At 35.6% G+C, this 27,058-nt stretch overlaps 1 protein-coding gene across 1 annotated transcript; it reads right to left on the bottom strand.

Annotated features, from left to right (window-relative positions):
- Positions 1-21,489, bottom strand: LOC141392228 (nose resistant to fluoxetine protein 6-like). Its single transcript, XM_073965179.1, has 12 exons — positions 21,477-21,489; positions 14,463-14,752; positions 14,184-14,385; positions 10,938-11,093; positions 10,235-10,247; positions 10,003-10,168; positions 9,849-9,928; positions 983-1,096; positions 578-915; positions 316-458; positions 99-225; positions 1-35 (listed from the first exon to the last, which is right to left on the bottom strand). The coding sequence occupies exons 1-12, from the start codon at positions 21,487-21,489 to the stop codon at positions 1-3; spliced, it is 1,677 nt and encodes a 558-aa protein (XP_073821280.1).
- Between the last annotated feature and the right edge of the window lie 5,569 nt (positions 21,490-27,058).

The following is a 27,058-nucleotide window of genomic DNA, read 5'->3' as shown; positions in this document are numbered from 1 at the left end:
TCAGTGGATCTTTTTCAGTCCGTTTTTAAGTTTCACTAAAAAAATAAAAATAAATGTTTTCAGTTTTATAAAAACATTTAACTTATCGTCCTGCTTACCTTTATCGCTTTGCCTGGCCTGTGGCAATAACGCTTCGAAAATCTGTGAAAATGGTATTTCCAAAAGTAGATATCCAAAAAATGCCACTACGGTTGAAATTAAAATGTTTATTGCACTTTGGCCAATCTAAAAGAAGTGAGAAACCCATATTTTAAGATTTTTGTACATATAATATTTTTTGTATATTTTTTGTATATGTAGAAAGTTAAAACATACATAAGTCGTTGCTGTCATATATATAGGCTGGCGCTGATAGCCGGTTGTTATCTGCAATACCAGACAATGCCACATGTAAATTTGTGGTGAAAGGCGGGCAAATATGCGAAACATTGGCAAGCGGCAAAATCTCCCAACAAGGGCTAAAAATGAATAAATTAAAAAGATACATATGTATATAATTTATATAAAAATTAAATTATTCCAGCACACTGGGAAGCTGAGCTTTTGAATTGCTTCAAATTTAGCTATGAAAACTTACATTCTCCATCACAGGCCATACTCAATACTGGTATACCACAAACAAACAGTATCCATATATTACGATGTAAACCCGAATACAGAGCCGTCCACAGTGAAGATTCATGGAATATCAAAACTGTACCCAAATAATCGATAAACCATGCAGCCAGCGGAACAAGTGCCCACAAATATTGCAGCACAGTTTGTAATTTTTGACTTTTATTCTCATTGGCAATAAATTTCAGATATATTTCACCGCATAGCAAACCAAATAGATAACCACCAAGATGAGTGTAAAATGGTGTATAACTAAGGTAAAATTGTTTACAATCCTTAACAAAACCATAGCGATAGCTCCTATAAAAATGGAAAATAAAAAATAAGAAAATCCATAGAGAAATACTGACATTGTATGTTAACTTACTCTGGCTTATTAATATATGATGGTTCCAGTTTGAAGATATAAGCTATAGATGTCGGTATGGCGATTGTCAAGAATCCCATTATTATAAAAATATGTTTTTTATATTGAGGATATCTGAAAGAAGAACATATTGTTAGTTGAAACATAATATATAAAACACGAATTGGGCTTGGATGAACATCTTGTCAATCTAAAAAAGGGTCTTTCAGAAAGGGACAACAGAGAAGCACACTTTCTTTAAGAAAGTGACAACAGAGAAGCACACTTTCTTTAAGAAAGTGACAACAGAAGCACCCATTCTTTAAGAAAGTGACAATAGAAGCACCCTTTCTTTAAGAAAGTGACAATAGAAGCACATTTTCTTTAAGAAAGTGACAATAGAAGCACCCTTTCTTTAAGAAAGTGACAATAGAAGCACATTTTCTTTAAGAAAGTGACAATAGAAGCACCCTTTCTTTCAGAGAGGGACAACAGGAGCATCATTTCTTTAAGAAAGTGACAATAGAAGCACCATTTCTTTAAGAAAGTGACAATATTTCTTTCAGAGAGGGACAACAAGAGCACCATTCCTTTCAGAAAGGAACAACAGAAGCACCCTTTTTTCAGAAAGGGGCAATAGAAGCACCCTTTCTTTCAGAAAGGGACTATAGAAGCAGCCTTTATTTCAGGACTATTGAAGCAGCCTGTCTATCAGAAAAGGGTTATAGAAGCAGCCTTTCTTTTAGAAAGGGACTATAGAAGCAGCCTTTCTCTCAGAAAGGGACTATAGAAGCAGCCTGCCTTTAAGAAAAGGACTATAGAAGCACCCTTTCTTTAAGAAAGGGACTATAGAAGCAGCCTTTCCTTTAGAAAGGGACTATAGAAGCAGCCTTTCTCTCAGAAAGGGACTATAGAAGCAGCCTGTCTTTAAGAAAAGGACTATAGAAGCACCCTTTCTTTAAGAAAGGGACTATAGAAGCAGCCTTTCTTTTAGAAAGCGACTATAGAAGCAGCCTTTCTCTCAGAAAGGGACTATAGAAGCAGCGTTTCTTTCAGAAAGGGACTATAGACGCAGTCTTTCTATCCAAAAGGAACTATAGAAAAGGTCTATAGAAGCACCCTTTCTTTAAGAAAGGGTCTATGGAAGCAGCGTTTCTATTAGAAAGGGACTATAGAAGCAGCCTTTCTCTCAGAAAGGGACTATAGGAGCACCCTTTCTTTCAGAATGGGGCTATAGAAGCAGCTTGTCTATCAGAAAAGGATTATAGAAGCAGCCTTTCTTTTAGAAAGGGACTATAGAAGCAGCCTTTCTCTCAGAAAGGGACTATAGAAGCAGCCTGTCTTTAAGAAAATGACTATAGAAGCACCCTTTCATTAAGAAAGGGACTATAGAAGCAGCCTGTCTTTAAGAAAAGGACAATAGAAGCACACTTTCTTTAAGAAAGGGACTATAGAGGCAGCCTTTCTTTTAGAAAGGACTATAGAAGCAGCCTTTCTCTCAGAAAGGGACTATAAAGCAGCCTTTATTTCAGAAAGGGATTATAGAAGCAGCCTGTCTTTCAGAAAGGGACTATAGAAGCAACCTTTCTTTAAGAAAAATACTAAAGAAGCAGCCTTTTTAACAGAAAGGGACTATAGAAGCAGCCTTTCTTTCAGAAAGGGAATTTAGAAGCAGCCTTTTTCTCCGAAAGGGACTATAGAAGCAGCCTTTCTTTCAGAAAGTGACTATAGAAGAACCATCTCTTTCAGAAAGGGACTATAGAAGAACCTTTTCTTTTAGAAAGGCACTAAAGAAGCAGCATTTCTTTCAGAAAGAGACTATAGAAGCAGCCTTTCTCTCAGAAAGGGACTTTAGAAGCACCTTTTCTCTCAGAAAAAGACTATAGAAGAAGGCTTTCTTTAAGATATTTACTATAGAAGCAGCCTTTCTTTCGGAAAGGGACTATGGAAGCAGCCTTACTTTCAGAAAGGGATTATGGAAGCAGTCTGTCTTTCAGAAAGGGACTATAGAAGCTCCCTTTCTTTTAGAAAGGGACTATAGAAGCAGCCTTTCTTTCAGAGAGAGGCTATAGAAGGAGCCTTTCTTTCAGAAAGGGACTATAGAAGCACCCTTTCTTTCAAAAAGGGACTATAGAAGCACCCTTTCTTTCAGGAAGGGGCTATAGAAGCAGCCTTTCTTTCAGAAGGGGACTTAAGAAGCACCCTTTATTTCAGAAAGGGACTAAAGAAGCAGCCTTTCTTTCAGAAAGGGTCTATAGAAGCGCCTTTCTTTCAGATGCGGACTATAGAAGTGCCCTTTTTTCAGAAGGGGACTATAGAAGCACTCTTTCTTTCAGAATGGGCTATATAAGCAGCATTTCTTTCAAAAAGGGACTATAGAAGCGCTTTTTCTTTCAGAAGGGGACTATAGAAGCGCCCTTTTTTCAGAAGAGGACTATAGAAGCGCCCTTTTTTCAGAAGAGGACTACAGAAGCACCCTTTCTTTCAGAAAGGGACTATAGAAGCAGCCTTTCTTTTAGAAAGCGACTATAGAAGCAGCCTTTCTCTCAGAAAGGGACTATAGAAGCAGCGTTTCTTTCAGAAAGGGACTATAGACGCAGTCTTTCTATCCAAAAGGAACTATAGAAGCAGCCTCTCTTTCAGAAAAGGACTATAGAAGCACCCTTTCTTTAAGAAAGGGTCTATGGAAGCAGCGTTTCTATTAGAAAGGGACTATAGAAGCAGCCTATCTCTCAGAAAGGGACTATAGGAGCACCCTTTCTTTCAGAATTTGGCTATAGAAGCAGCTTGTCTATCAGAAAAGGATTATAGAAGCAGCCTTTCTTTTAGAAAGGGACTATAGAAGCAGCCTTTCTCTCAGAAAGGGACTATAGAAGCAGCCTGTCTTTAAGAAAAGGACTATAGAAGCACCCTTTCTTTAAGAAAGGGACTATAGAAGCAGCCTTTCCTTTAGAAAGGGACTATAGAAGCAGCCTTTCTCTCAGAAAGCGACTATAGAAGCAGCCTGTCTTTAAGAAAAGGACTATAGAAGCACACTTTCTTTAAGAAAGGGACTATAGAGGCAGCCTTTCTTTTAGAAAGGACTATAGAAGCAGCCTTTCTCTCAGAAAGGGACTATAAAGCAGCCTGTATTTCAGAAAGGGTTTATAGAAGCAGCCTGTCTTTCAGAAAGGGACTATAGAAGCAACCTTTCTTTAAGAAAAATACTAAAGAAGCAGCCTTTCTTACAGAAAGGGACTATAGAAGCAGCCTTTCTTTCAGAAAGGGAATTTAGAAGCAGCCTTTTTCTCCGAAAGGGACTATAGAAGCAGCCTTTCTTTCAGAAAGTGACTATAGAAGAACCATCTCTTTCAGAAAGGGACTATAGAAGAACCTTTTCTTTTAGAAAGGCACTAAAGAAGCAGCATTTCTTTCAGAAAGAGACTATAGAAGCAGCCTTTCTCTCAGAAAGGGACTTTAGAAGCACCTTTTCTCTCAGAAAAGGACTATAGAAGAAGGCTTTCTTTAAGATATTTACTATAGAAGCAGCCTTTCTTTCAGAAAGGGACTATGGAAGCAGCCTTACTTTCAGAAAGGGATTATGGAAGCAGTCTGTCTTTCAGAAAGGGACTATAGAAGCTCCCTTTCTTTTAGAAAGGGACTATAGAAGCAGCCTTTCTTTCAGAGAGAGGCTATAGAAGGAGCCTTTCTTTCAGAAAGGGACTATAGAAGCTCCCTTTCTTTTAGAAAGGGACTATAGAAGCAGCCTTTCTTTCAGAGAGAGGCTATAGAAGGAGCCTTTCTTTCAGAAAGGGACTATAGAAGCACCCCTTCTTTCAAAAAGGGACTATAGAAGCACTCTTTCTTTCAGGAAGGGACTATAGAAGCAGCCTTTCTTTCAGAAGGGGACTTTAGAAGCACCCTTTATTTCAGAAAGGGACTATAGAAGCAGCCTTTCTTTCAGAAAGGGTCTATAGAAGCGCCTTTCTTTCAGATGCGGACTATAGAAGTGCCCTTTCTTTCAGAAGGGGACTATAGAAGCACTCTTTCTTTCAGAATGGGTTATATAAGCAGCATTTCTTTCAAAAAGGGACTATAGAAGCGCCTTTTCTTTCAGAAGGGGACTATAGAAGCGCCCTTTTTTCAGAAGAGGACTATAGAAGCGCCCTTTTTTCAGAAGAGGACTACAGAAGCACCCTTTCTTTCTGAAAGGGACTATAGAAGCACCCTTTCTATCGAAAAGGGGCTATAGAAGCAGCCTTTCTTTCAAAAAGGGACTTTAGAAGCACCCTTTCCATCGAAAAGGGGCTATAGAAGCAGCCTTTCTTTCAAAAAGGGACTTTAGATGCAGCCTTTTTTCAGAAAGGGACTTTAGAAGCACCCTTTATTTCAGAAAGGGACTATAGAAGCCGCCTTTCTTTCAGAAAGGGTCTATAGAAGCGCCCTTTCTTTCAGAAGGGGACTATAGAAGCACCCTTTCTTTCAGAAGGGACTATAGAAGCGCCCTTTCTTTCAGAAGGGGACTATAGAAGCGCCCATTCTTTCAGAAGGGACTATAGAAGCGCCCTTTCTATAAAAAAGGGACTATAGAAGAACCTTTTCTCTCAGAAAGGGACTAAAGATGCTGCCTTTCTTTCAGAAGCACCTTTTCTTTCAGAAAGGGACTATAGAAGCACCTTTTCTCTCAGAAAGGGACTATAGAAGCAGCCATCCTTTCAGAAAGGGACTATAGAAGCAGCCATTCTTTCAGAAAGGGACTATAGAAGCAGCCTTTCTTTCAAAGAGGGACTATAGTAGCAGCCTTTCTTTCAGAAAGGGACTAAGGAAGCAGCCTTTATTTTAGAGTGGGACTGTAGAAGGTGCCTTTCTTTCAGAAAGGGACTATAGAAGCAGCCTTTCTTTCAAAGAGGGACAATAGTAGCACAGCCTTTCTTTCAGAGAAGGGCTATAGAAGTAGCCTTTCTCTCAGAACTATAGAACTATAGAAGCACTCTTTCTTTCAGAATGGGCTATATAAGCAGCATTTCTTTCAAAAAGGGACTATAGAAGCGCTCTTTCTTTCAGAAGGGGACTATAGAAGCGCCCTTTTTTCAGAAGAGGACTATAGAAGCGCCCTTTTTTCAGAAGAGGACTACAGAAGCACCCTTTCTTTCAGAAAGGGACTATAGAAGCACCCTTTCTATCGAAAAGGGGCTATAGAAGCAGCCTTTCTTTCAAAAAGGGACTTTAGAAGCACCCTTTCCATCAAAAAGGGGCTATAGAAGCAGCCTTTCTTTCAAAAAAGGACTTTAGAAGCAGCCTTTTTTCAGAAAGGGACTTTAGATGCACCCTTTATTTCAGAAAGGGACTATAGAAGCAGCCTTTCTTTCAGAAAGGGTCTATAGAAGCGCCCTTTCTTTCAGAAGGGTACTATAGAAACACCCTTTCTTTCAGAAGGGACTATAGAAGCGCCCTTTCTTTCAGAAGGGGACTATAGAAGCGCCCATTCTTTCAGAAGGGACTACAGAAGCGCCCTTTCTATAAAAAAGGGACTATAGAAGAACCTTTTCTCTCAGAAAGGGACTAAAGATGCTGCATTTCTTTCAGAAGCACCTTTTCTTTCAGAAAGGGACTGTAGAAGCACCTTTTCTCTCAGAAAGGGACTATAGAAGCAGCCATCCTTTCAGAAAGGGACTATAGAAGCAGCCATTCTTTCAGAAAGGGACTATAGAAGCAGCCTTTCTTTCAAAGAGGGACTATAGTAGCAGCCTTTCTTTCAGAAAGGGACTAAGGAAGCAGCCTTTATTTTAGAGTGGGACTGTAGAAGGTGCCTTTCTTTCAGAAAGGGACTATAGAAGCAGCCTTTCTTTCAAAGAGGGACAATAGTAGCACAGCCTTTCTTTCAGAGAAGGGCTATAGAAGTAGCCTTTCTCTCAGAACTATAGAACTATAGAAGCACTCTTTCTTTCAGAATGGGCTATATAAGCAGCATTTCTTTCAAAAAGGGACTATAGAAGCGCTCTTTCTTTCAGAAGGGGACTATAGAAGCGCCCTTTTTTCAGAAGAGGACTATAGATGCGCCCTTTTTTCAGAAGAGGACTACAGAAGCACTCTTTCTTTCAGAAAGGGACTATAGAAACACCCTTTCTATCGAAAAGGGGCTATAGAAGCAGCCTTTCTTTCAAAAAGGGACTTTAGAAGCACCCTTTCCATCGAAAAGGGGCTATAGAAGCAGCCTTTCTTTCAAAAAAGGACTTTAGAAGCAGCCTTTTTTCAGAAAGGGACTTTAGATGCACCCTTTATTTCAGAAAGGGACTATAGAAGCAGCCTTTCTTTCAGAAAGGGTCTATAGAAGCGCCCTTTCTTTCAGAAGGGGACTATAGAAGCACCCTTTCTTTCAGAAGGGACTATAGAAGCGCCCTTTCTTTCAGAAGGGGACTATAGAAGCGCCCATTCTTTCAGAAGGGACTATAGAAGCGCCCTTTCTATAAAAAAGGGACTATAGAAGAACCTTTTCTCTCAGAAAGGGACTAAAGATGCTGCCTTTCTTTCAGAAGCACCTTTTCTTTCAGAAAGGGACTATAGAAGCACCTTTTCTCTCAGAAAGGGACTATAGAAGCAGCCATCCTTTCAGAAAGGGACTATAGAAGCAGCCATTCTTTCAGAAAGGGACTATAGAAGCAGCCTTTCTTTCAAAGAGGGGCTATAGTAGCAGCCTTTCTTTCAGAAATGGACTAAGGAAGCAGCCTTTATTTTAGAGTGGGACTGTAGAAGGTGCCTTTCTTTCAGAAAGGGACTATAGAAGCAGCCTTTCTTTCAAAGAGGGACAATAGTAGCACAGCCTTTCTTTCAGAGAAGGGCTATAGAAGTAGCCTTTCTCTCAGAAAGGGATTATAAAAGCAGCCTTTCCTTAAGAAAAGGGACTATAGTAGCCGCCTTTCATTCAGAGAGGGACTAAAGAAGCAGCCTTTCTTTCAGAAAGGGACAATAGAAGCAGCATTTCTTACAGAAAGGGGCTATAGTAGCAGCCTTTCTCTCAGAGAGGGACTACAGAATCAGCCTTTCTTTCAGAAAGGGACTCAAGAAGCAGCCTTTCTTTCAGAAAGGGACTATAGTAGCAGCCTTTCTTTCAGAGAGAGACTGTAAAAGGAGCTTTTCTTCAGAAAGGTATTATAGAAGCAGCCTCTTTTAAGAAAGGGACTATAGTAGCAGCTTTTCTCTCAGAAAGGGACTATAGAAGCAGTCTGTTTTCAGAATCATGCTATAGAAGCGTCATTTCTTTCAGAAAAGGACTATAGAAGATAGGCTCTATAGAAGCACCCTCTCTTTCAGAAAGGGACTATAGAAGCAAAAATTCTCTATAGAAGCGCCCTACCATTCAGAAAGGGTCTATAATACGTTTATCTCATTTACAGAACTTTTGGGGAATCAGCACTTTTTTCGCGTAACCATTGTTGCGTGTGTCTAAAATCAAAGTCTTTTACTGTCATATCCTGAGAGTATAATTCCAAAACCAATTGATTCTTGTTTTCCTATTTGAAGATAAAATATGTTTATTCTAGACCCATGATTAGATAGATGTACACCCCTTATATAACCGTATACACCAACCAATTTAGGTAGTGTAGTAGAGTTGTACAATCCAGTTCATTTGAAAGATTTAGTTCAATAGCTCAGCTCTTTAAACTGAACTAGGTCAGTAATCTAGTTCATAGTTCACTGTCCAGTTCAATCATTCAGATAAAAATCGTTCACCGGCTCTTAATCGGTCGTTTGATAAAAACGCATACATACACCAAATACAAACAAACAAAAGACTAATATAATTTAACTACTCCATAACAAAAATATTCCATTTACATAGTTTTATTGCATTCTTTAAGAAAAATTAATTAATGTTTGTTTTGTTTTAGTTGAAGATTCAATCATATGATTGTTTAAGTCTGGAGTTTCCCCCATTGGCTTAACTTCATCACTTTCCTCTTTGCAGAGAAAAATGTTTACAAAACGCACTGACAGCTTGCAAAATTTACTGATCGCTACCAATATCATGATTTCATCCCGGCGAAGGGAATTATCAATTGGCTTTTCAGTTTTTGAAATGATGATTTTTTAGCGAGAACCTGAACTCTTTAAGGATCGAGTATTCTCATGTTAATGAGAATGATGCTCACTTTTCGGCTTTCCCAAAAAACACCAGAACAAAATATTTGCAAGCTGACAGCACGATTCAACTAAGAAATCATCGATTTCTGTTAAGTTGAAATAACATCAACACAGTTACCTGTGAGTATGTCGTTCGAATTTTATTTACAAAATTCCGTTTTGCGCGAGCCTTCGCTGTTTTTTGTTTGTTTTGTTTTAGTTGAAGATTCAATCATATGATTGTTTAAGTCTGGAGTTTCCCCCATTGGCTTAACTTCATCACTTTCCTCTTTGCAGAGAAAAATGTTTACAAAACGCACTGACAGCTTGCAAAATTTACTGATCGCTACCAATATCATGATTTCATCCCGGCGAAGGGAATTATCAATTGGCTTTTCAGTTTTTGAAATGATGATTTTTTAGTGAAAACCTGAACTCTTTAAGCATCGAGTATTCTCATGTTAATGAGAATGATGCTCATGGGAAAGCCGAAAAGTGAGCATCATTCTCACCTTGATTCAAAACATAAACAAACTGATCACATTACGAAGGCATCCCTTAAGATAGACGACGCCGTCACTTTATGTATTTGTGTACGACATGTTGAACTAGATTGTGAATCGTTCGTTGATCGTACGGTCACCGACTGATTATAGTTCAGTGAACTATTGAACTATAATGAACTATATCCACTGATCTAGTTCATACGCTCTTTTCAATGAATCGTTCAATTGAACTAGTTCGTTCATGAACTATACAACTCTATAGTGTAGGCTAAACTTACTTTGACATGATGATTAAGATCATTGTGTACAATGCACATAACTGAAAATCTGCTGCCAAATACCAGGTATGCGGACTGGACTGTAAGATAATAAATGAATAAACATTAAAACAAAACAAAAATCTCCTTAAAACATATCTAATTTTCTAATTACCGTATCTTTTGGTGAGAAATTGTTAATCATTAGTAAATTTTTCCACCAATTTTTACGGCCAAATGTTCGACCCGCTTCAGTAAGATGACGCCAAAAGGGACCATCTCCTAAGCTTTTCAAGAGTGTTGCATTAACACCTATGGTGGCAACAAGTGTGGGAAGAAATCTGAAACAGAAAACAAAAACATTTAATGATTCTTTTCCAATTTTTCCTATTGGCCCGTATTCTTACCTCACATAACGTCCTATTATGATGGCGCAGAAAGTATTCAAACATTTTCGGAAATTACTTTGTGGTGTCACAGGGCTTCGTTGAGTTAATTTCATATGTAACAGTAGACCACTCATTACCATAAAGATTTGAATAACAAAAGTCAAATTAAGTAACATTAAGCCCGTGGTAGATTTTCCGAAATTTTCAAAAAATTCCGTATTTTGGATATGTTCAAATGATAAATAATGTGAATGCAAACACAACACCAACAATGTGCATACCGATCGTAAACCATCCAAATAGGCAAAACGTTGACCAAGTTCGCCGCGATACGGTTAGGTAAGACGATAATAATTACGGGTAATTGAAAATGATGTTAATAAACGCCAAGCTGTGGATGATAGGAAGCAATAGAAGAAGAAATAAAAACAAAGCAAGTAAAAAATCGTTAAGTTCGGCTGGCTGAATTTGTTATACATCTATCTCATGTTCATCTCATTATATCTTTTACCAACCACTTTCCATTCGCAGGTCACACTCAAAGTTTTAATATGCATATATGAACAGCTTAACATTTTTTCGTCGATTTAACAATGTTCGTTTCGTACTGTCAGCAGATCATTTTCTATATTGATCCATATTTTAAATAATGTCTGATAGGGAGCATTGTCTGTCCCACTAAATTCACAAAAGTTTATAGTCATATCCATATATAACTTACCAGGTTTTGGTAAATTTGTTTTAAAAAATTGATTTCCTTGTGTCGCCGCCGCAGCCTTAGCATGTTTGGATTTTATGAAATAATCGCAGAATGTTGAAAGAATACACAGCAAAATGATAACTTTGAAAAATGTATAAACAAACGTATCAGCTACGTCTGAAAAGAAATTATAAAAAAATTAAAAGTGGCGTTAAGTACGGCCGGGCTGAACTTTTTATTCCCTGCACCACGAGGAAAATGGATTCTTTAGTTTCCTTTTGCCATTTCAGTGTAAAACACTCAAAATACTTACTAAGTTGGCCCCTACAGATAATTTGTCCTATAAGCAGAAGTAAGAAAAAATGTCCAATCCTCTCTATTTGTTGTTTTAATTCTTCAATCTGGAATACCACGCTTTTCGATTTCGTCTTCCACTCCATCGAAGCCACTGTCAAATGGGTCGTATCTATACGCCTTTTTAGCAGGTCGTTGTATCCCAATATGTTTTACTATACTATACTGGTTCATACCGTCAACGCAGTTTGGCCAGTAGGCCTTTTGAAATTTTTTTCTTTCAAACACACCAAGCACTGCCTTATCTGCGTGCGCAAGTACCCATACTTTAGGACGGGTAGTATAAGTGTTTTGTAAAGTGTTATTTTTGTTTAGTGAGATACGGCTTTGTTTTAAGCTGCTTACATATAATTCAAGGTAGTATCAGTTAGGTAGTACTCTTCGTCTTGTTGTTAAACAACTGATGTTTTTTGTTGTAAGCGGAAGTAGACGAAGTCTTTAACTACCTCAAAATTATAGGGACCAACTTCCACAGTTGGTCCGACTTCTATGTACGCATTTCGCATCGACACCATCAAATTGGTCTTGTCGCCACTTTAGTAGATTCTCCTTCAACTTTCTTAAGGGTATCAGTTACTTCCTTTATTGATCGTCCCATGATGTCTATATCATCAGCATAAGCAAGTAACATGTGGCGATTGGGCTATATTGCGTCATTTATTTTGATGTTTGCATCTCGTTTATTACCTTTTCCAGTTAAAGAGATCACACAAAAGGCAGTTTCCTTGCCAGAAACCATTTGTGGTACTGAACTGTTCGGAGAGAGTGTCTTTTCTATTTTAACTGAAGACCGAGTTTCAGTTAAAGTCATCTTACAAAGCCGAATGAGCTTTGCGGGGATAACAAGTTCAGGCATGGCTTGGAATACCTTTGAATACAAAAAAGTGGTATATGTCGATCTGCATCTCTTCGGTCTTCTTCAGGATTTGTCGCAGGGTAAATAATATATATTTATAATTATATTTACTAAATATAATTGGTGGATTTGTCAGGTCTAATGAGTAGAGGGGAAATGGAGACTCAGCTTTTTGGGTAGCGATCTCCGAAAATTGAACATAAAAGAGTGTTGCCAACTGTTAATAGCAAAGACACTAACCAAAAGTAGGTGTAGCCAACACTGTTACCAACAGTGTTGTCAACTGGGCGCCACCTATATATTAATAGTTGAACATGGCTGATATTCACATTTTTGGTTTATATCTTTGCTAGTAACAGTTGCGGATAATCATTTATTCAATTTTCGGCCGCCAGATCTCGCTAATCAAAAAGCTGAGTCCCCATTTCTCCTCTACTTACTCTCTCTCTCTGGTAGACTTTTCTGACTTCATTCTGTCTGCTGTACATCTCGATTTTTACACTACCGTTGTTCCATTTGCCTTTTTCCCCATGCAAAAAACATTTCTCCTTTCGTCTGTTCTCCCGATACCACTCAGTTGCGCTACGCGTTGCTATTGCTTTTAGGGTAGCCCTATATGCCGCATTTTCTCTTCGGTAGAAGAATGTCACTTCCGGTCATACCATGGAATCCATAGTGAAGTTCTCTGGTTTTGGATTTGCGGCTGATTGCATGAAGTGGACAATACTTTGTCACTATGCTGATATGTTATCGGGACGAGGAGTGCTTTCATTAAGCAATTGGGTCAGTTGAGCGGAATATGCTGTGGATATCTGTTGTGATTGCAGCTTATCGATGTCCAACTTCCGTGTTGTGTCTGTTCGTACTTTATCTGCGCTACGTTTAATGGTGTAGTATCTCTGCTATAACATGGTGGTGTTCTGAGTCTATGTTTCCTTCTCGGAACGATCGTTCATCTAACACGCTCGCTGAATATCTTTGGCTGGAGACAGCCAGGTGTCTTTATGAATGTTGAGTTGTTTAAATCTGGTACTGCTAACTTTTTGCCGCTGCGAAGTCTATCAGCCTAATTTCATTGTCAGTTGTTTCACCGTGGAGACTGATTTTCGAGACGGATGGGCCAATTTTGGCATTAAAATCGCAAAGAATAATTTGTAATGTCAAGGGCCGGACAACGGTCATATGTTTCTTCTAAGCGCTCTTAAAATATGTATATCTTTGGTCTGCTCGTCCTTGTCTCCAGTGGGAGCATGCTGATGTTGAAAAATTTAAGCTTTTATCCGAATTGCAGCAAATCTTTCATTCACTGGGGTCAAGCTGGAGACCAGATGTTTTAACCTTCGACCAACTATAAAACCGCAACCAAACTCATGCTTTATGTCACGGCAGCTATAATACAGTGCGTCACCTTTTAGTGTTGTTGTGACGCTTTTCCCAATTCATCGTATTTCCGGTAGTCAGTAATGTCAGCCTTGGACTTGTAAAATGCATCTGGGAATGTGTAAACTGCACCTTCCCTATGAAGAGTGCGAACATTTCAGATGTAGATTCCCAGATCATGGTCCTTAAAACGTCTGCGGGGGTTGTAAACTTTAGAGGGGTTTGTTTGTCTTTTTCTTTGTTTTGGTGTGTTGCTGTGTGGCTGTGGTGTGTTGCTTTTAAGAGTCCGAAATAACAGGTAACGGCCACTTCAGTAGGAAATAGCTATTATTTTCTTAAAAATAACTCACATCATGCGGTATCGTTCTACTTTATCCCTCGCCATAGAATGTGAGGAGAATTCGAATGGATTTCGTCTGGAGTAGAATGAACCTTTTTTATAAATATTTATTTTATAATATTACATTTCGTGACGATCGGCCCATAATTGGGGCCTGGAGTTTGATTACAATTTACACGCAAACTTTAATCGCTTTCTCTTGTCGAGATATGAAAATCGGTATGAAGGGGGTCTAGGACGAATACTTTGCGGTGTTCCTTGCATTCTTTGACAAAATGAAACTTATAATACCCTCTCTTCCATTGTGGTGTAGGGTACAAAAATCAAAATTCAGAACCTTTTCTTTTATTACCATTTTCAGCAGGCATATTATGCACATCTCCTTGCCGCCTTTCACAATATTCTACAAATGTTTTCAACTGCAAATTGTATTTCCTTTGAAATTCTTCATTTAAACACTGCTGAATCATGTGCGAATAATTTGTTCGCATTTCAAGATCCAATGGCTGCTGATGGACCATCTCGAAAAATTGTGTAATCTAAGAAGAAAGGTCAAATGGAAAGATAATTTATTTAGATTTTGTTTTCATAATACTTAATATTTCGTTATACATACATCATTGTTAATGGTCACATTTTGTTCGCTAAAATTCCCATTAGCAAATTTCATACATCGATTAAGACACAGTCCAAAAAATAACCGATCACTTCGATAGTTGTACATAAATTCATTATGTTTGGCAATTTGTAGCCATAATTCATTGGAATTATCTTCTTGAATTTCAGCATAAACCACACAATATGTGGCGGATGGTAGTTGTTCTACTTCAGAACCGGCAAGGAGAAAACATCTGTCATAGTCATCGAATGAATAGAGAGGTGGTAATTGGTAATGTAAATCTTTAACTGGAAATAAAGTGTTAAGAGAACAAAATATTCAATTCAACATTTGCAAAAAATTATTTAAAAAATCCCCGCCTAAGGGACATTTGGTGGCCTCAAAAAAATTGTTTATCAAATCTTTGCCTATAGGACATTTGGTGGTCTCAAAAAATTATTTAAAAAAAACGTCGGCTATGGGAGGGACATTTGGTAGCCTCAAAAAATTATTTAAAAACTCCTCTCATATGGGGCATTTGGTAACTTAAAAAATATTTAAAAAACCTCGGCTATGGGACATTTGGTGGCCTCAAAAGATTATTTAAAAAATCCTCGCCTATAGGTCATTTGGTGGCCTCAAAAAATTATTTAAAAATCCTCTAATATGAGACATTTGGTAGCTTCAAAAAAGTATTTAAAAAACATCGGCAATGGGACATTTGGTGGCCTTAAAAAATTATTTGAAAAATCCTCGCCTGTGGGAGATGGGAGATGATGGCCTCCAAAAAATATTTAAAAAATCCACGTCTATGGGTTGCACGATGTCCTCCAAAAACAAATAAATAAATAAATAAATAAATAAATAAATAAATAAATAAATAAATAAATAAATAAATAAATAAATAAATAAATAAATAAATAAATAAATAAATAAATAAATAAATAAATAAATAAATAAATAAATAAATAAATAAATAAATAAATAAATAAATAAATAAATAAATAAATAAATAAATAAATAAATAAATAAATAAATAAATAAATAAATAAATAAATAAATAAATAAATAAATAAATAAATAAATAAATAAATAAATAAATAAATAAATAAATAAATAAATAAATAAATAAATAAATAAATAAATAAATAAATAAATAAATAAATAAATAAATAAATAAATAAATAAATAAATAAATAAATAAATAAATAAATAAATAAATAAATAAATAAATAAATAAATAAATAAATAAGTAAATAAATAAATAAATAAATGACTTCAACGAAATTTGCTACATTTATACCCCAGACTCGAGTTCCGAAACTTGAAACGTGGATCTCTGAGTTCATTACACTGTGTGTAATTTTTTGAGTCATGTTTTATTAACCATATTCTGACTCCACAGTGTGATAGAACACCAAAAATGAGAAGACACGTGTCTCGCCGTTTTTCTCTATCTCATCAACTTTCGCGGTTATAGGCCCCCAAAGGTTTGAGGCTTTGATGTAAAAAGGGTCATTTAGTCAGGACTATATCCGTTAGGAAATTTGAATTTATCTCAGAGGCAAAGTTGTACCTCTTGTCTTAAAGAACAAAAATTGTGAACACATATAGCCCATCAAACTTCATCTGCAAGGTAATAATCGCCATGGTCACATTTCTTTTAAAATTTTTCTCAAGTTTTGTTATACAGCTTTCAAACCGATCAAATTTTAAGCAAGCAACCAACTACTAAAATGTACCTCAGATCTCAATAAACATCTTTTTAGAATATACGAACTCTGTAGAAACGGATCTTAATAGTCAAAATAGCAAAACAATTGGGATTTTTATCCTCTTTTCTAGGATTCTGCTCCATAGATATTAAACAGTTCAAAATTCAAGAAAACAATCAACCACAATAGCGTGGCAAAGGCATCAATAAACAGCTTTCTGGAATATGCGAAATGTCTATGAACGGTTCTTAATGGTAAAAATAGCAAAAATCTTTTGAAAATATCCAATTTTTATACTTTTTTCTCCGACTCTGGTCCAAAGATACGCAACCGCCCAAAAATTAAGGATGCCGCCAACCACAAAAATGTACCTAAGATTTCAATAAACAACTTTTTAGAACATATGAAGATTCTAGGAATGATTCCTAGGACTGAAATTTACGAACAATTAAATTTTTTTAACATTCCCCCTGCTCAGGTTTGGAAATAACAAACTGTTAAAAACTCAAGGAAATTTGAAAGGTTTGTTATTTACGGACCTGAACAGGAAACAATGATCTAAAATAATCGAATTTTGAGCTTGAAGAATCGTTCCTAGAATCTTCATTTGTTCTAGAAACTTGTTTGCTGAAATCTAGGGTACATTTTTGTAGTTGACTGTATCCTTAATTTTTGGGCGGTTGCGTATCTTTGGACCAGAGTCGGAGAAAAAAGTATAAAAATTGGATATTTTCAAAAGATTTTTGCTATTTTTACCATTCAGAACCGTTCATAGACATTTCGCATATTCCAGAAAGCTGTTTATTGATGCCTTTGCCAAGATATTGTGGTTGATTGTTTTCTTGAATTTGAACGGTTTAATATCTATGGAGCAGAATCCTAGAAAAGAGGATAAAAATCCCAATTGTTTTGCTATTTTGACTATTAAGATCCGTTTCTACAGACTTCGTATATTCTAAAAAGATGTTTATTGAGATCTGAGGTACATTTTTGTTGTTGGTTGCTTGCTTCAAATTTGATCGGTTTGAAAGCTGTATAACAAAACTTGAGAAAAATTTTAAAAGAAATGTGACCATGGCGATTATTACCTTGCAGATGAAGTTTGATGGATTACATGTGTTCACATTTTTTGTTATTTAAGACAAGAGTTACAACTTTGCCTCCGAGATAAATTCAAATTTCTTAACGGTTTAGAAGATATAGTCCTGACTAAATGGCCCTTTGTACATCAAAGCCTCAAACCTTTGGAGGCCTGTAACCGCGAAAGTTGATGAGATAGGGAAAAACGGCGAGACACGTGTCTTCTCATTTTTGTTGTTCTATCACACTGCGGTGTCAGAATATGGTTAATAATTTTCGTGTTGCACAGTGTTATTAAAATACTACTCCGTTTGAAAATTTGGTTAATATCTGCAAAATACATTAAATAGACATAGAATAGCGATAGAAATCATGTAGCGAGTATAGCAAATCATGGACCAATAATGCCAGTTTTTCGCGAGGAGGTTTATAATGCAATAAGAACTCCTAGTACCGGATTACAGCAAATTCGGTTGAACAATATGTTGGTAACAGTAAAATACCAAAATTCCGGATGATTCGTTATATGGGAACCACGTGAAAACTTGGACCTATGAATGCAATATTTTAGTTAGAGAATTTTCAGGTCACTGAATTGATAAAAATTTCAGTTCGATATGATATCTAGAAGCATACCTTCCCTATGAGAGTTATACCAAAAAAAAAAATATATATATATATATGGTAACATGGGGCGCCTTCGCCACGTTTTTGTTCAAAATGTTCTCATACCGACACCGTTCAAGTTTTTTTAAATATTATTTTTGGTACACATATTAGCATATCTTGACTATAAGTTTTGATATATAAATGTTTATAATGTTGTTTTTAAAATATAATTTTTGAGAATTTACAAAATGTCTAGAAAGTGGCGAAGCCTCCCCACCCATGGGGCAGCTTCGCCATCGATATTGAACATTCTCCAACGGACTCTAAAAATGTAATTCACCATACTTCTTCCTTAAATATCAACATTATGCTAACAAGGAACATGTTGTCTTTTGAATAATCAAAAATGATTTTAAAATTCACAAAAAGTAACCGATTCTAGCGGATAAATAAAGTAGGTACCTTGAATTTAGGTACAAAAATCATAATACAACTAAAACAAGATAAGTTTAGGATAATATTTTATTTTAACTTCACATTATAGTGTGGTATATCTATGGTATAAAGAATTTAACTTAAACATGATAAATTTCTAACATTAAACCACCACGCCCTTATCATGGCGTAGGCGCCCCATCCCTTACATTTTCCATTATATTAATATATTGACATTTGTAATTGCTTTTTTCATGCGAATTATTGGGATTTATATTCTTCAGTAGTTGTCCTCTAACGGTATAAAATGTGTTTTTGATATCACAAAAAGTAAAGAAGATATCACAAAAAATACCTACCATAATTATTTTTCCCAATACCCTGAAAACACAAAACCACGTGCGTCCGCTATCATACCGATGACACAAGTGCCAACTTTTGGGAGATGATAGATCTTCATTAAACTCACAATTTTGCCTTTAACGGGTTTTTTTTTTTTTTTTTATATATATATATATACAAATCGGCCAAATATATCAATAAATGACGTAAACTTGTCAATCTAAAGCTATTCTTATCATAATTATGGATAAAAGTATAATAAAACATCGACTTTTATTTTCTTCACGCTAGATCTGCATTTTTCCCACTGTGCGTCGGTCTTGTGTTTCATGAAACTATTCTTGTTTCAAAACTTAAAAGAGATTGAGAGAGAGAGAGTGCGAAAGAAGAATAGGTCTGTACGATAACTCAAAAATTTGTACAAACTTTTACAAAATGCTTTTCGATAACAAACTTGTTCAGTAAAAGAGAAATTAGAAGTACTTGCAAGTAGTTGCAAGAACTTGCAAATACATTTTACTTGCGAAGTTATCGAACAGGCCTAGTACTTTTGTTATTGACGTTTAATAAAGTGTCAATATAATAAACTAAAACTTATCTCGCTAAATTAATGTTATAAAGCTTTTTACATTGAAACATAATTTACATTTACTGTAAACAAATCTGTGAAATATACACATATGCCTAAAAGTATGCTATAGATTGTCGTAAAATAACACTAATTAATTGAAATAGAAGTTACCTGTGAGAAACGGAGCTGCTTAAAAGTGAACCAAACTCTGAAGTAAATTTATTATTTTTACAAAAGTGGAAAATGCCGTCAACAAGTAGCCGACGAAGTTTAAGGTCGAAAAAGGTTATATGTGGACAATGTAAGCTCGATGTTAATCAAGAAAAAGAAGACTTTATACAGTGTGACAAGTGTTCTAAATTTTATCATGCAATATGCTCAAGATTGGACAAAAAACTGTATGAACATTTAGTGAGAAATGTAGATGAGGAGTATATTTGTCACCTTTGCAACGAGAATAGCGAGACGATGATTACTCAACAACTTCAACGGGTGGAGTCTTCGAAGTTCGATGATCTAATGAAGAGCATTAATATGAACGCGAAAAGAATACAAAGTGTCGAAACAGAAAATGCAAACCTTAAAAAAGAAGTTAAATCGATAAAGGATTCGGTTAAGATGTTGAATGACCAGTGAGTCAAGAACGATTGTGTGATCAATGGAATAACTGTGAAAGAAGACCAAAGTGCTGTAGATACTGCAGTATCACTTTCCGAGACGGTTGGTGTCAAAATAAGTGAAGAAAATATTGATGAGGCTTATTTTTTGAAAACTAACGTGAACAATGGAAATCAATCGTTAATTGTGAAGTTCAATTCAAAATAAGCCAAAGATAAATTAATGCAAGCTAAGAAAAAGCTAAAAGAAAACGAGACTACCAAATCAGTGTACGTAAATGACTTTTTAAGCAGAGAATCTCTCGAATTATTTAATTATACCAAAACTTTGAAACCGTTGGTTATAAATACATTTACACAAACGGAAACAAAATATATGCAAAAAAAGTGCCATTAACAAACCAAAATAATTTCGAAATAAGAATTATGTCGATGATATTTTGCTTGAAGCAACAACTAACAACTTGCATGGAAGGCGATCTATGAGGATTGTGCCGAAGATGAAGAAGAGTCTGATAAAAATGAAGATGAAGCTAATTTTATATCACCAATAAATCAACGAAATTAAAACATGTATTAAATATCCAATTTTTCTAATTATTTAAATAAATTATTAAATTATGTTAAATAATAACAAATATTATGAAAATATTGATTGTTTTGTTGAAAATTTCAAATATAATGAATTTGACTTTAATACGATTTCTGTAAACATCAGAAGCATTTCTTCTGTGGGCAAATTCAATAAATTTAAAGCTCTAATAGCACAAATGCCAGCACTACCAAATATTATCGCTGTTCAAGAAACCTGGTTCAATAAAAATATTACACAAATCTATAAAATCCCAGGCTATAATGCTATACATTGCTGCCGCAAGGATGGTTATGGTGGCACATTGATGTATATAACGAACCATCTGACGTATACTGTTGAATTTTGTGAAAGCAAGTATTTTGTAGAAGCTATACGAATTTCGTTGGATAAGTTTTTAATTAATTCATTTTAAATGTAACCTCTCAATCTGGCCATGATGTTGTTAACATGTTTGCTACGTTCTTCCAATCAAATTTTGAAGCAGCGACAATTGCAATTTGAATTTGTCCAACTCTAACTCCGTCATTAATGTTAGAACCATCAAAAGCGATTCCGATGGCATTTGTGTTTATTTTCCAAAAAAAGTGTTCTTCAAGTATAATTTCTGCTTCAACTTTTATTTTTCGCCAATCACTAAATGAAGGATGTTTTATTGATAAGTGGAAGGTAACATCAATAACTCCAGTATTTAAAGACGGTAGGAAAGACGATGTTACATGTTACAGGCCGATTTCAAAATTATCTTGTTTTTCTAAAGTTTTCGAACATGTTATATTTAAAAAACTGTTTTTTCTTTGCAGTCCTATTATCTCTTCAAATCACCACGGTTTCTACTCAGGAAGATCTACCACAACAAATTCGTCATTATTTACTAATTACTGCTTATCTGCTTTGGAACAGAGCTCTCAAGTGGAAGCTATTTATATTGGCTTGAGTAAAGCATTTGACAAGGTATGGCATAGTATTTTAATAGCAAAGTTACAAAGCCTTGGTTTTCATTCCTTATTTCTTAAATGGATATCATCATATTTAACTGACAGAGTTTGCAAGATTATTGTTGATGCTTACCTATCCACTCCATATTCTCAAACATCCGGTGTGCCTCGGGGTAGTATCCTTGGGCCACTTCTTTTTAACATGTTTATTAATGACATTTCTTCATGCTTTTCAAATTCGAACTATCTTCTAGTACTGTGATGTGATGCAAGTAGACTTTATCTAAATATTTCCAAATGCTTTCATGTTTCCTACTATAGATCCCTTAATTCTATTGTGTCTTCCTTCAGAATAGGCAGCACTATTCTTGCAAAAACAAGTACAATTCGTGATTTAGGCATTATCTTTGACACATCGTTGTCTTTTATTCCACATTATTACTGAGGCATATAAGGTCTTAGCATTTATTACAAGAAATCTAAAATTGAATACGCTTCAATTTTTGGGGATCCCCAATGTAGTATCCATATAGATCGTATTGAAAAAATTGAAAAAAATTTCACAAAGTTCGCTCTTAAGAAATATTCCCCACTGAGATGCCAACATATAAATCAAGAATTTTGTTACTTGGTCTACAGAAATTAGAATGTCGGAGAAAAATTCAATCTGCTTGCTTTCACGTTCTAGGGCTAATGCTGTACTTTATCTGAGTTTATTATGTTTTGTGCCACAAATCTTCATTCTATATAGAAGACGTAAAAGACAAAACTATTCTCCATCCATGTCAATATAAGTCGCCGAATAAAAGAAATACGTATTTACAATTTATAACAAAAAATATATACATCATGTTTGGTCCTAAATCATATATAACAAGTAAAAAGTCGTTAAGTTCGGCCGGGCCGAACTTTTTATACCCTCCACCATAAAATAGTCTTAATTAAAATGGAATAATTTTAGGTGGAACAACTTTTCGACAATGGATAGACTCCTACTGCCTCCCACTATTGCTTAAATTACACTGTGAACACAAACGTTGGGGCAGAGATAATTCTTTTTGGAAATGAAAGCCCTTGGTGTGTGTATATTAAAAACCCCGAAGGACAGATGCTCCGTGAGTCGAAATTTCGCGTTATGGCGTGATGAAGTTTTTGCAAGAGACCCTGTAAGCCATCATGAATTAGCATTATATCTTTGTTTGTTGTTTTTGTATAGCACTTAAGCAACAGTGAACAAATATATAACGCTAATTCCTGATGGCCCACAGGGTCTCTAACAAAAACTTCATCACGCCATAACGCGGAAGTTCGATTCAAGGCGGATTTGTCCTTCGGAGATTATAATATACTCACCAAGGCCTTTCTTCCCCAAGGGGAATTTTCCGTGTCCCTGACTTTCACCTCCATTTTGTTGCACAGTGTTTTCTAATCTAATAAAAACAATGTTGACGAATTTTAGTGAAGAAATTTCGTGACCACTGGGATATACCAAAACATGGACCTATATTGACGATTATTTTTGAATAGACAAAATTGTAGCTAAAATTCTCAAAATACCGATCATTAAAGCTAGTTCGGTTAAAAATTGTGGCTAAAATTCTCAAAATAAAGAAAATCGGGAGGTACGGTTATAAGGGGGCTATACCACAACATGAACCTATGTTGACGATGTATGGTGGAGATATTTCATGACCACTGAGAACCTCAGATGGCAAATTACAGCTAGTTCGGTTAAAAATTGTAGCTAAAATTCTCAAAATACCGAAAATCGGGAGGTACCGATATATGGGGGCTATACCAAAACATGGACCTATGTTAACGATGTTTCGTGGAGATATTTCATGACCACTGAGAACCTCAAATGTCAAATTGCAGATAGTTCGGTTAAAAATTGTGGCTAAAATTTTCAAAATACCGAAAATCGGGAGGTACCGTTATATGGGGACTATACCAAAACATAGACTTATGCCCATATCCTGGGTTGATCACTAGGAACCCTAAGTGCCAAATTATAGCTAATTCAGTCTGCAAATATGGCGAAGAACGTCAAAATACCTCAATTCCGGAGGTACCGTTATATGGGGGCTATACCAAAGAGTGGACCGATATAGCCCATCTTCGAACTTGACCTGCCTATGAAAAAAGACCCTCGGGTGCAAAATTTCAGCACTCTATCTCAATTATTGCGGACGCTAGAGTGATTACAACAGATGGATAGACGGACAGACGGACATGGCTAGATCGTCTTAGAATTTTATCCTGATCAAGAATATATATATTTTATAGGGTCGCAAATGATTAGTTCGATGTGTTACAAACGGAATGACAAACTTAATATACCCTCCATACTATGGTGGAGAGTATGAAAAGCGAAAGCTTCTGGAGATGTTAAATGTTATAGCTACAAATTTATTTTGTTCAGAGATTAATAATGAAATTAGATTTGGAACATTTCTTCTTTTGACACAATCCCCAAAAAGTGAAGTACTTTAGGAGATTTTGACTCAGTATGGAATAAATTTCAATTAAGAGTCTAAAAGTTTAACAAATAATTTCTACCTATAATATCTAATTTTGTAACGTCATTTTCTTAACAAAGTATTTTACTTAGATATCTAGTTTGTTCTGGGAAATACGGTGAAATTTGTAGTTTTATTGGCAAACTTGATGTATATATTTTCTTCATATATATTGTAAATACATATTTCTTGTATTCGGCGACTTATATTGAAATTTGATGGAGATTATTTTTGTCTTTGACGTCTTCTATCTAGAATGACGATTTGTGGCACATAACATAATAAACTCAGATAAAGTACAACATTAACCCTAAAACGTGATTTCACTTTTGACAGATTCCTGGCGTTTAGGTACGATTTAGAGTTTTGGTGTATTCGGGGACCTATAGTGAAATTTTATGACAAATAATTTTGTAAAATATTTTGATCTGATACGATCACATTTTAAATGAGTTTTTAAACGTTTTTGAAAAAAGGGACCACAAAGACCCGTTTAGTGACTCGCATGAACGTTAATTTTTTTCATAAAAAGATACCCCGCATTGTTGTCAGTAATATTGCCAAAGACACTTTGTATCTAAAATGCAAGGATTCCAAGGAATCTGATGTCGAATATTTCAAAACCTGTGGAAATGGGCGGAACTTGCCACGCCTATTTAGGTTACTTTCCGACGTAAACTTTCAAAACGCCGATACACGTGTCTTCTTTTTTCGGTCCTCTTTCATAATCTGGCCGAATTATTTTCTAATTATTTTTTGTGTTGTACAGTGTTACCGAAATTATAAGCATTTTTTATATTTATTTTTATATTTACAGAATTCCACTACTGAAATTTGTTATGAGGATCACTGTTGGAACTAGATCAGAATGGTTATGAAAATGTGTGGCATGTTTATAGATGTTGTAAAATTTGGTCCTGGATTTTGGTCCGGTATTGCACCATTAGTGTTATGTGAACGCGAAGAAGGTTTCTATTTTTTCAACAAAATTGTTTCTTTACTCAGAACGTTTTAGTACTTTTATTAGGGAAAGTAGACCTAGGCGAAAAATTTTTACCAGAATATTTTACCTTTTGAGGGCAGAGAATCCTTAATTAAAATGCTCAAAAATTGTGACTCGCTGTTGATGTGTAGGGGTGAGATATGGCTGATTTTTTTTAGAAAATCGAACTAAAGTGGTACGAACAGAACATAAATAAAAATAAATATTAATTAAAGTAGTTATTAGTACAACAAAATTGTCTGTATTCACCATTTCCATATTATATATATTTTTTTATGCCATTTCCGCATACGAAGTAGCGGGCACTTTGCTATTTTTCCAATAAAATAATATAATATAATAATACATTTAACTGCGTCACCCCACCTGTGTGTCCTTGTATCACAAATAATATTAACAACACGAACAACTTTGCAAACATGTTTATTTATTTTTATTTTTTTGCAGTGTTTTATTTAACTTGCTTTGTTTTTTTAAATCTTAATTAATTTTTCCTTTTTTATTCCGTTAATGATTTTAAAATTTTAAGAATTTAAGAACACTTATGTTTACCGATATCTTTATAGTGAATGAGTGAACTGACTGACAATGTTTTTATTGTGTCCACAATCTTGACTATGTTGACATGGGGCGCCTCTGCTGCGCCTTCGCCAACACCGATGATTTTTGATGCTACATAAAGATCATCCACGGAAGATTAAAAACATTCCCCTTGACGATAATTATATAGCATCAATAAAATCGCCGATCGCGAAGACACGCCAGTGAAGCGAAAATGCCCCATGTTACCCTATGTGCATGTGCTGCATTTAATCACTTATACACCTTTTACTATAATCAATGTTCACTTGTTTTATGACTCTTGCTTTTTTACTTTTTTATGACTCTCACTTTTTTCAAACAGAGACGCACTGCACATCGCATGTTTACTGTGAGACTTTGCCCTCAATGTCACAATGTCAGCGAGGTATTTGAAAACATAATTTTATCTTACGGAAAGAAGTCTGGGTAATAACTATAAAAAAAGAAAACAAAGTGACACAAAAACAAGACTTCAATTAACATTCTATGAAGTAATTGGTGACAAATTCCGTAAATGTTTTTTATAGTTTCCATATATAGAACTATAATATTTAAGTAGTTAAACTAAACTTAAACTTTAATACACAAATTGTTGTAAACGTTTGCGATTAACTAAAACAAGTAAAAAACAAAACAAGTAACAAATTGTTCTTAACTAAAGTGGAATAACTTGATTTCTGTTTTTCTTGTGGAGACCTTTTATGTAAATTAGATCAAAAAATGTATATAAAGATGTCTTCAGTCGGACGACACCTTTATACGGGGCCTATATGTTTGTGTTTACCTATGTTGACATTGTTTTGTGACCACTGGGAACTTCAAATGCCACATAACAGCTAGTTCGCTTGCAAATTATAGCTGGTTTTGTTAATAATTGCAGCTAAAATGCTGAAAATGCCGAAAAGCGGGAGGTACAGTTATATGTTAAATATTTAAGTGTAAAAGATTTTCGACCAATGGAAACCTCAAATGCCAAATAACAGCTGGTTCGGTTAAAAATTGTAGCTGAAATTCTCAAAATACCGAAAATCGGGAGGTACCGTTATATGGGGGCTATACCAAAACATGGACCTATGCCTATAATTTTTGGAATATAAGTTTGTTGATCACTAGGAACCCTAAATGTCAAATTATAGCTAATTCAGTTTAAAAATGTGACTAAAAACGTCAAAATACCCGCAATCGGTTGTTATATGGGGACTATACCCAAACGGTTCGGTTCGCGTGGTCCGGTTCACGGGAGTGAGATACCCGTGAGAGCTAAGCTGCAAGCTACCGGACGGGTCACAAGTTGTGGATAGTGCACCGCCTCTGGTTGGGGCCAGTTGTGAATATATTGAATAAACAACCCCAAAGAAGCAGGGAATGAAGAATAGGGTAAGGAAGCTCCATAACCCGAACACCTCATTGTCAGGACGCGTAGATGCCGTCCTTAAAATTATCATCCAAACAACAATATCTCATCTGCCAATGAGCCAATTCGAAGTCATCAGGGGAATAGGGTCAGGCAGATTATTGCATGATTATGGTCGGATTATGTAAAAGGGATGGTAGCGGAAGAACAGATAACTGTCAACGATAGGACCCACAAGCTTCCAGGAAGCCTACCCC

Source organism: Musca autumnalis, unplaced genomic scaffold (genome assembly GCF_047663935.1).
Source record: "Musca autumnalis isolate F117 unplaced genomic scaffold, ASM4766393v1 scaffold_2, whole genome shotgun sequence".
NCBI lineage: Eukaryota > Metazoa > Arthropoda > Insecta > Diptera > Muscidae > Musca > Musca autumnalis.
The sequence above is the reverse complement of the archived record's forward strand: the minus strand, read 5'-3'. Positions and strand labels throughout refer to the sequence as shown.

Excerpts from the sequence above, each read along its gene's own strand:
- LOC141392228 (XM_073965179.1), bottom strand. Across the intron at positions 1,097-9,848 it reads ATCTTAATCATCATGTCAAA|ATATCCTCAATATAAAAAAC; the intron begins GTAAGTTTAGCC and ends TTCTTCTTTCAG. Across the intron at positions 36-98 it reads GGCCAGGCAAAGCGATAAAG|TGAAACTTAAAAACGGACTG; the intron begins GTAAGCAGGACG and ends TTATTTTTTTAG.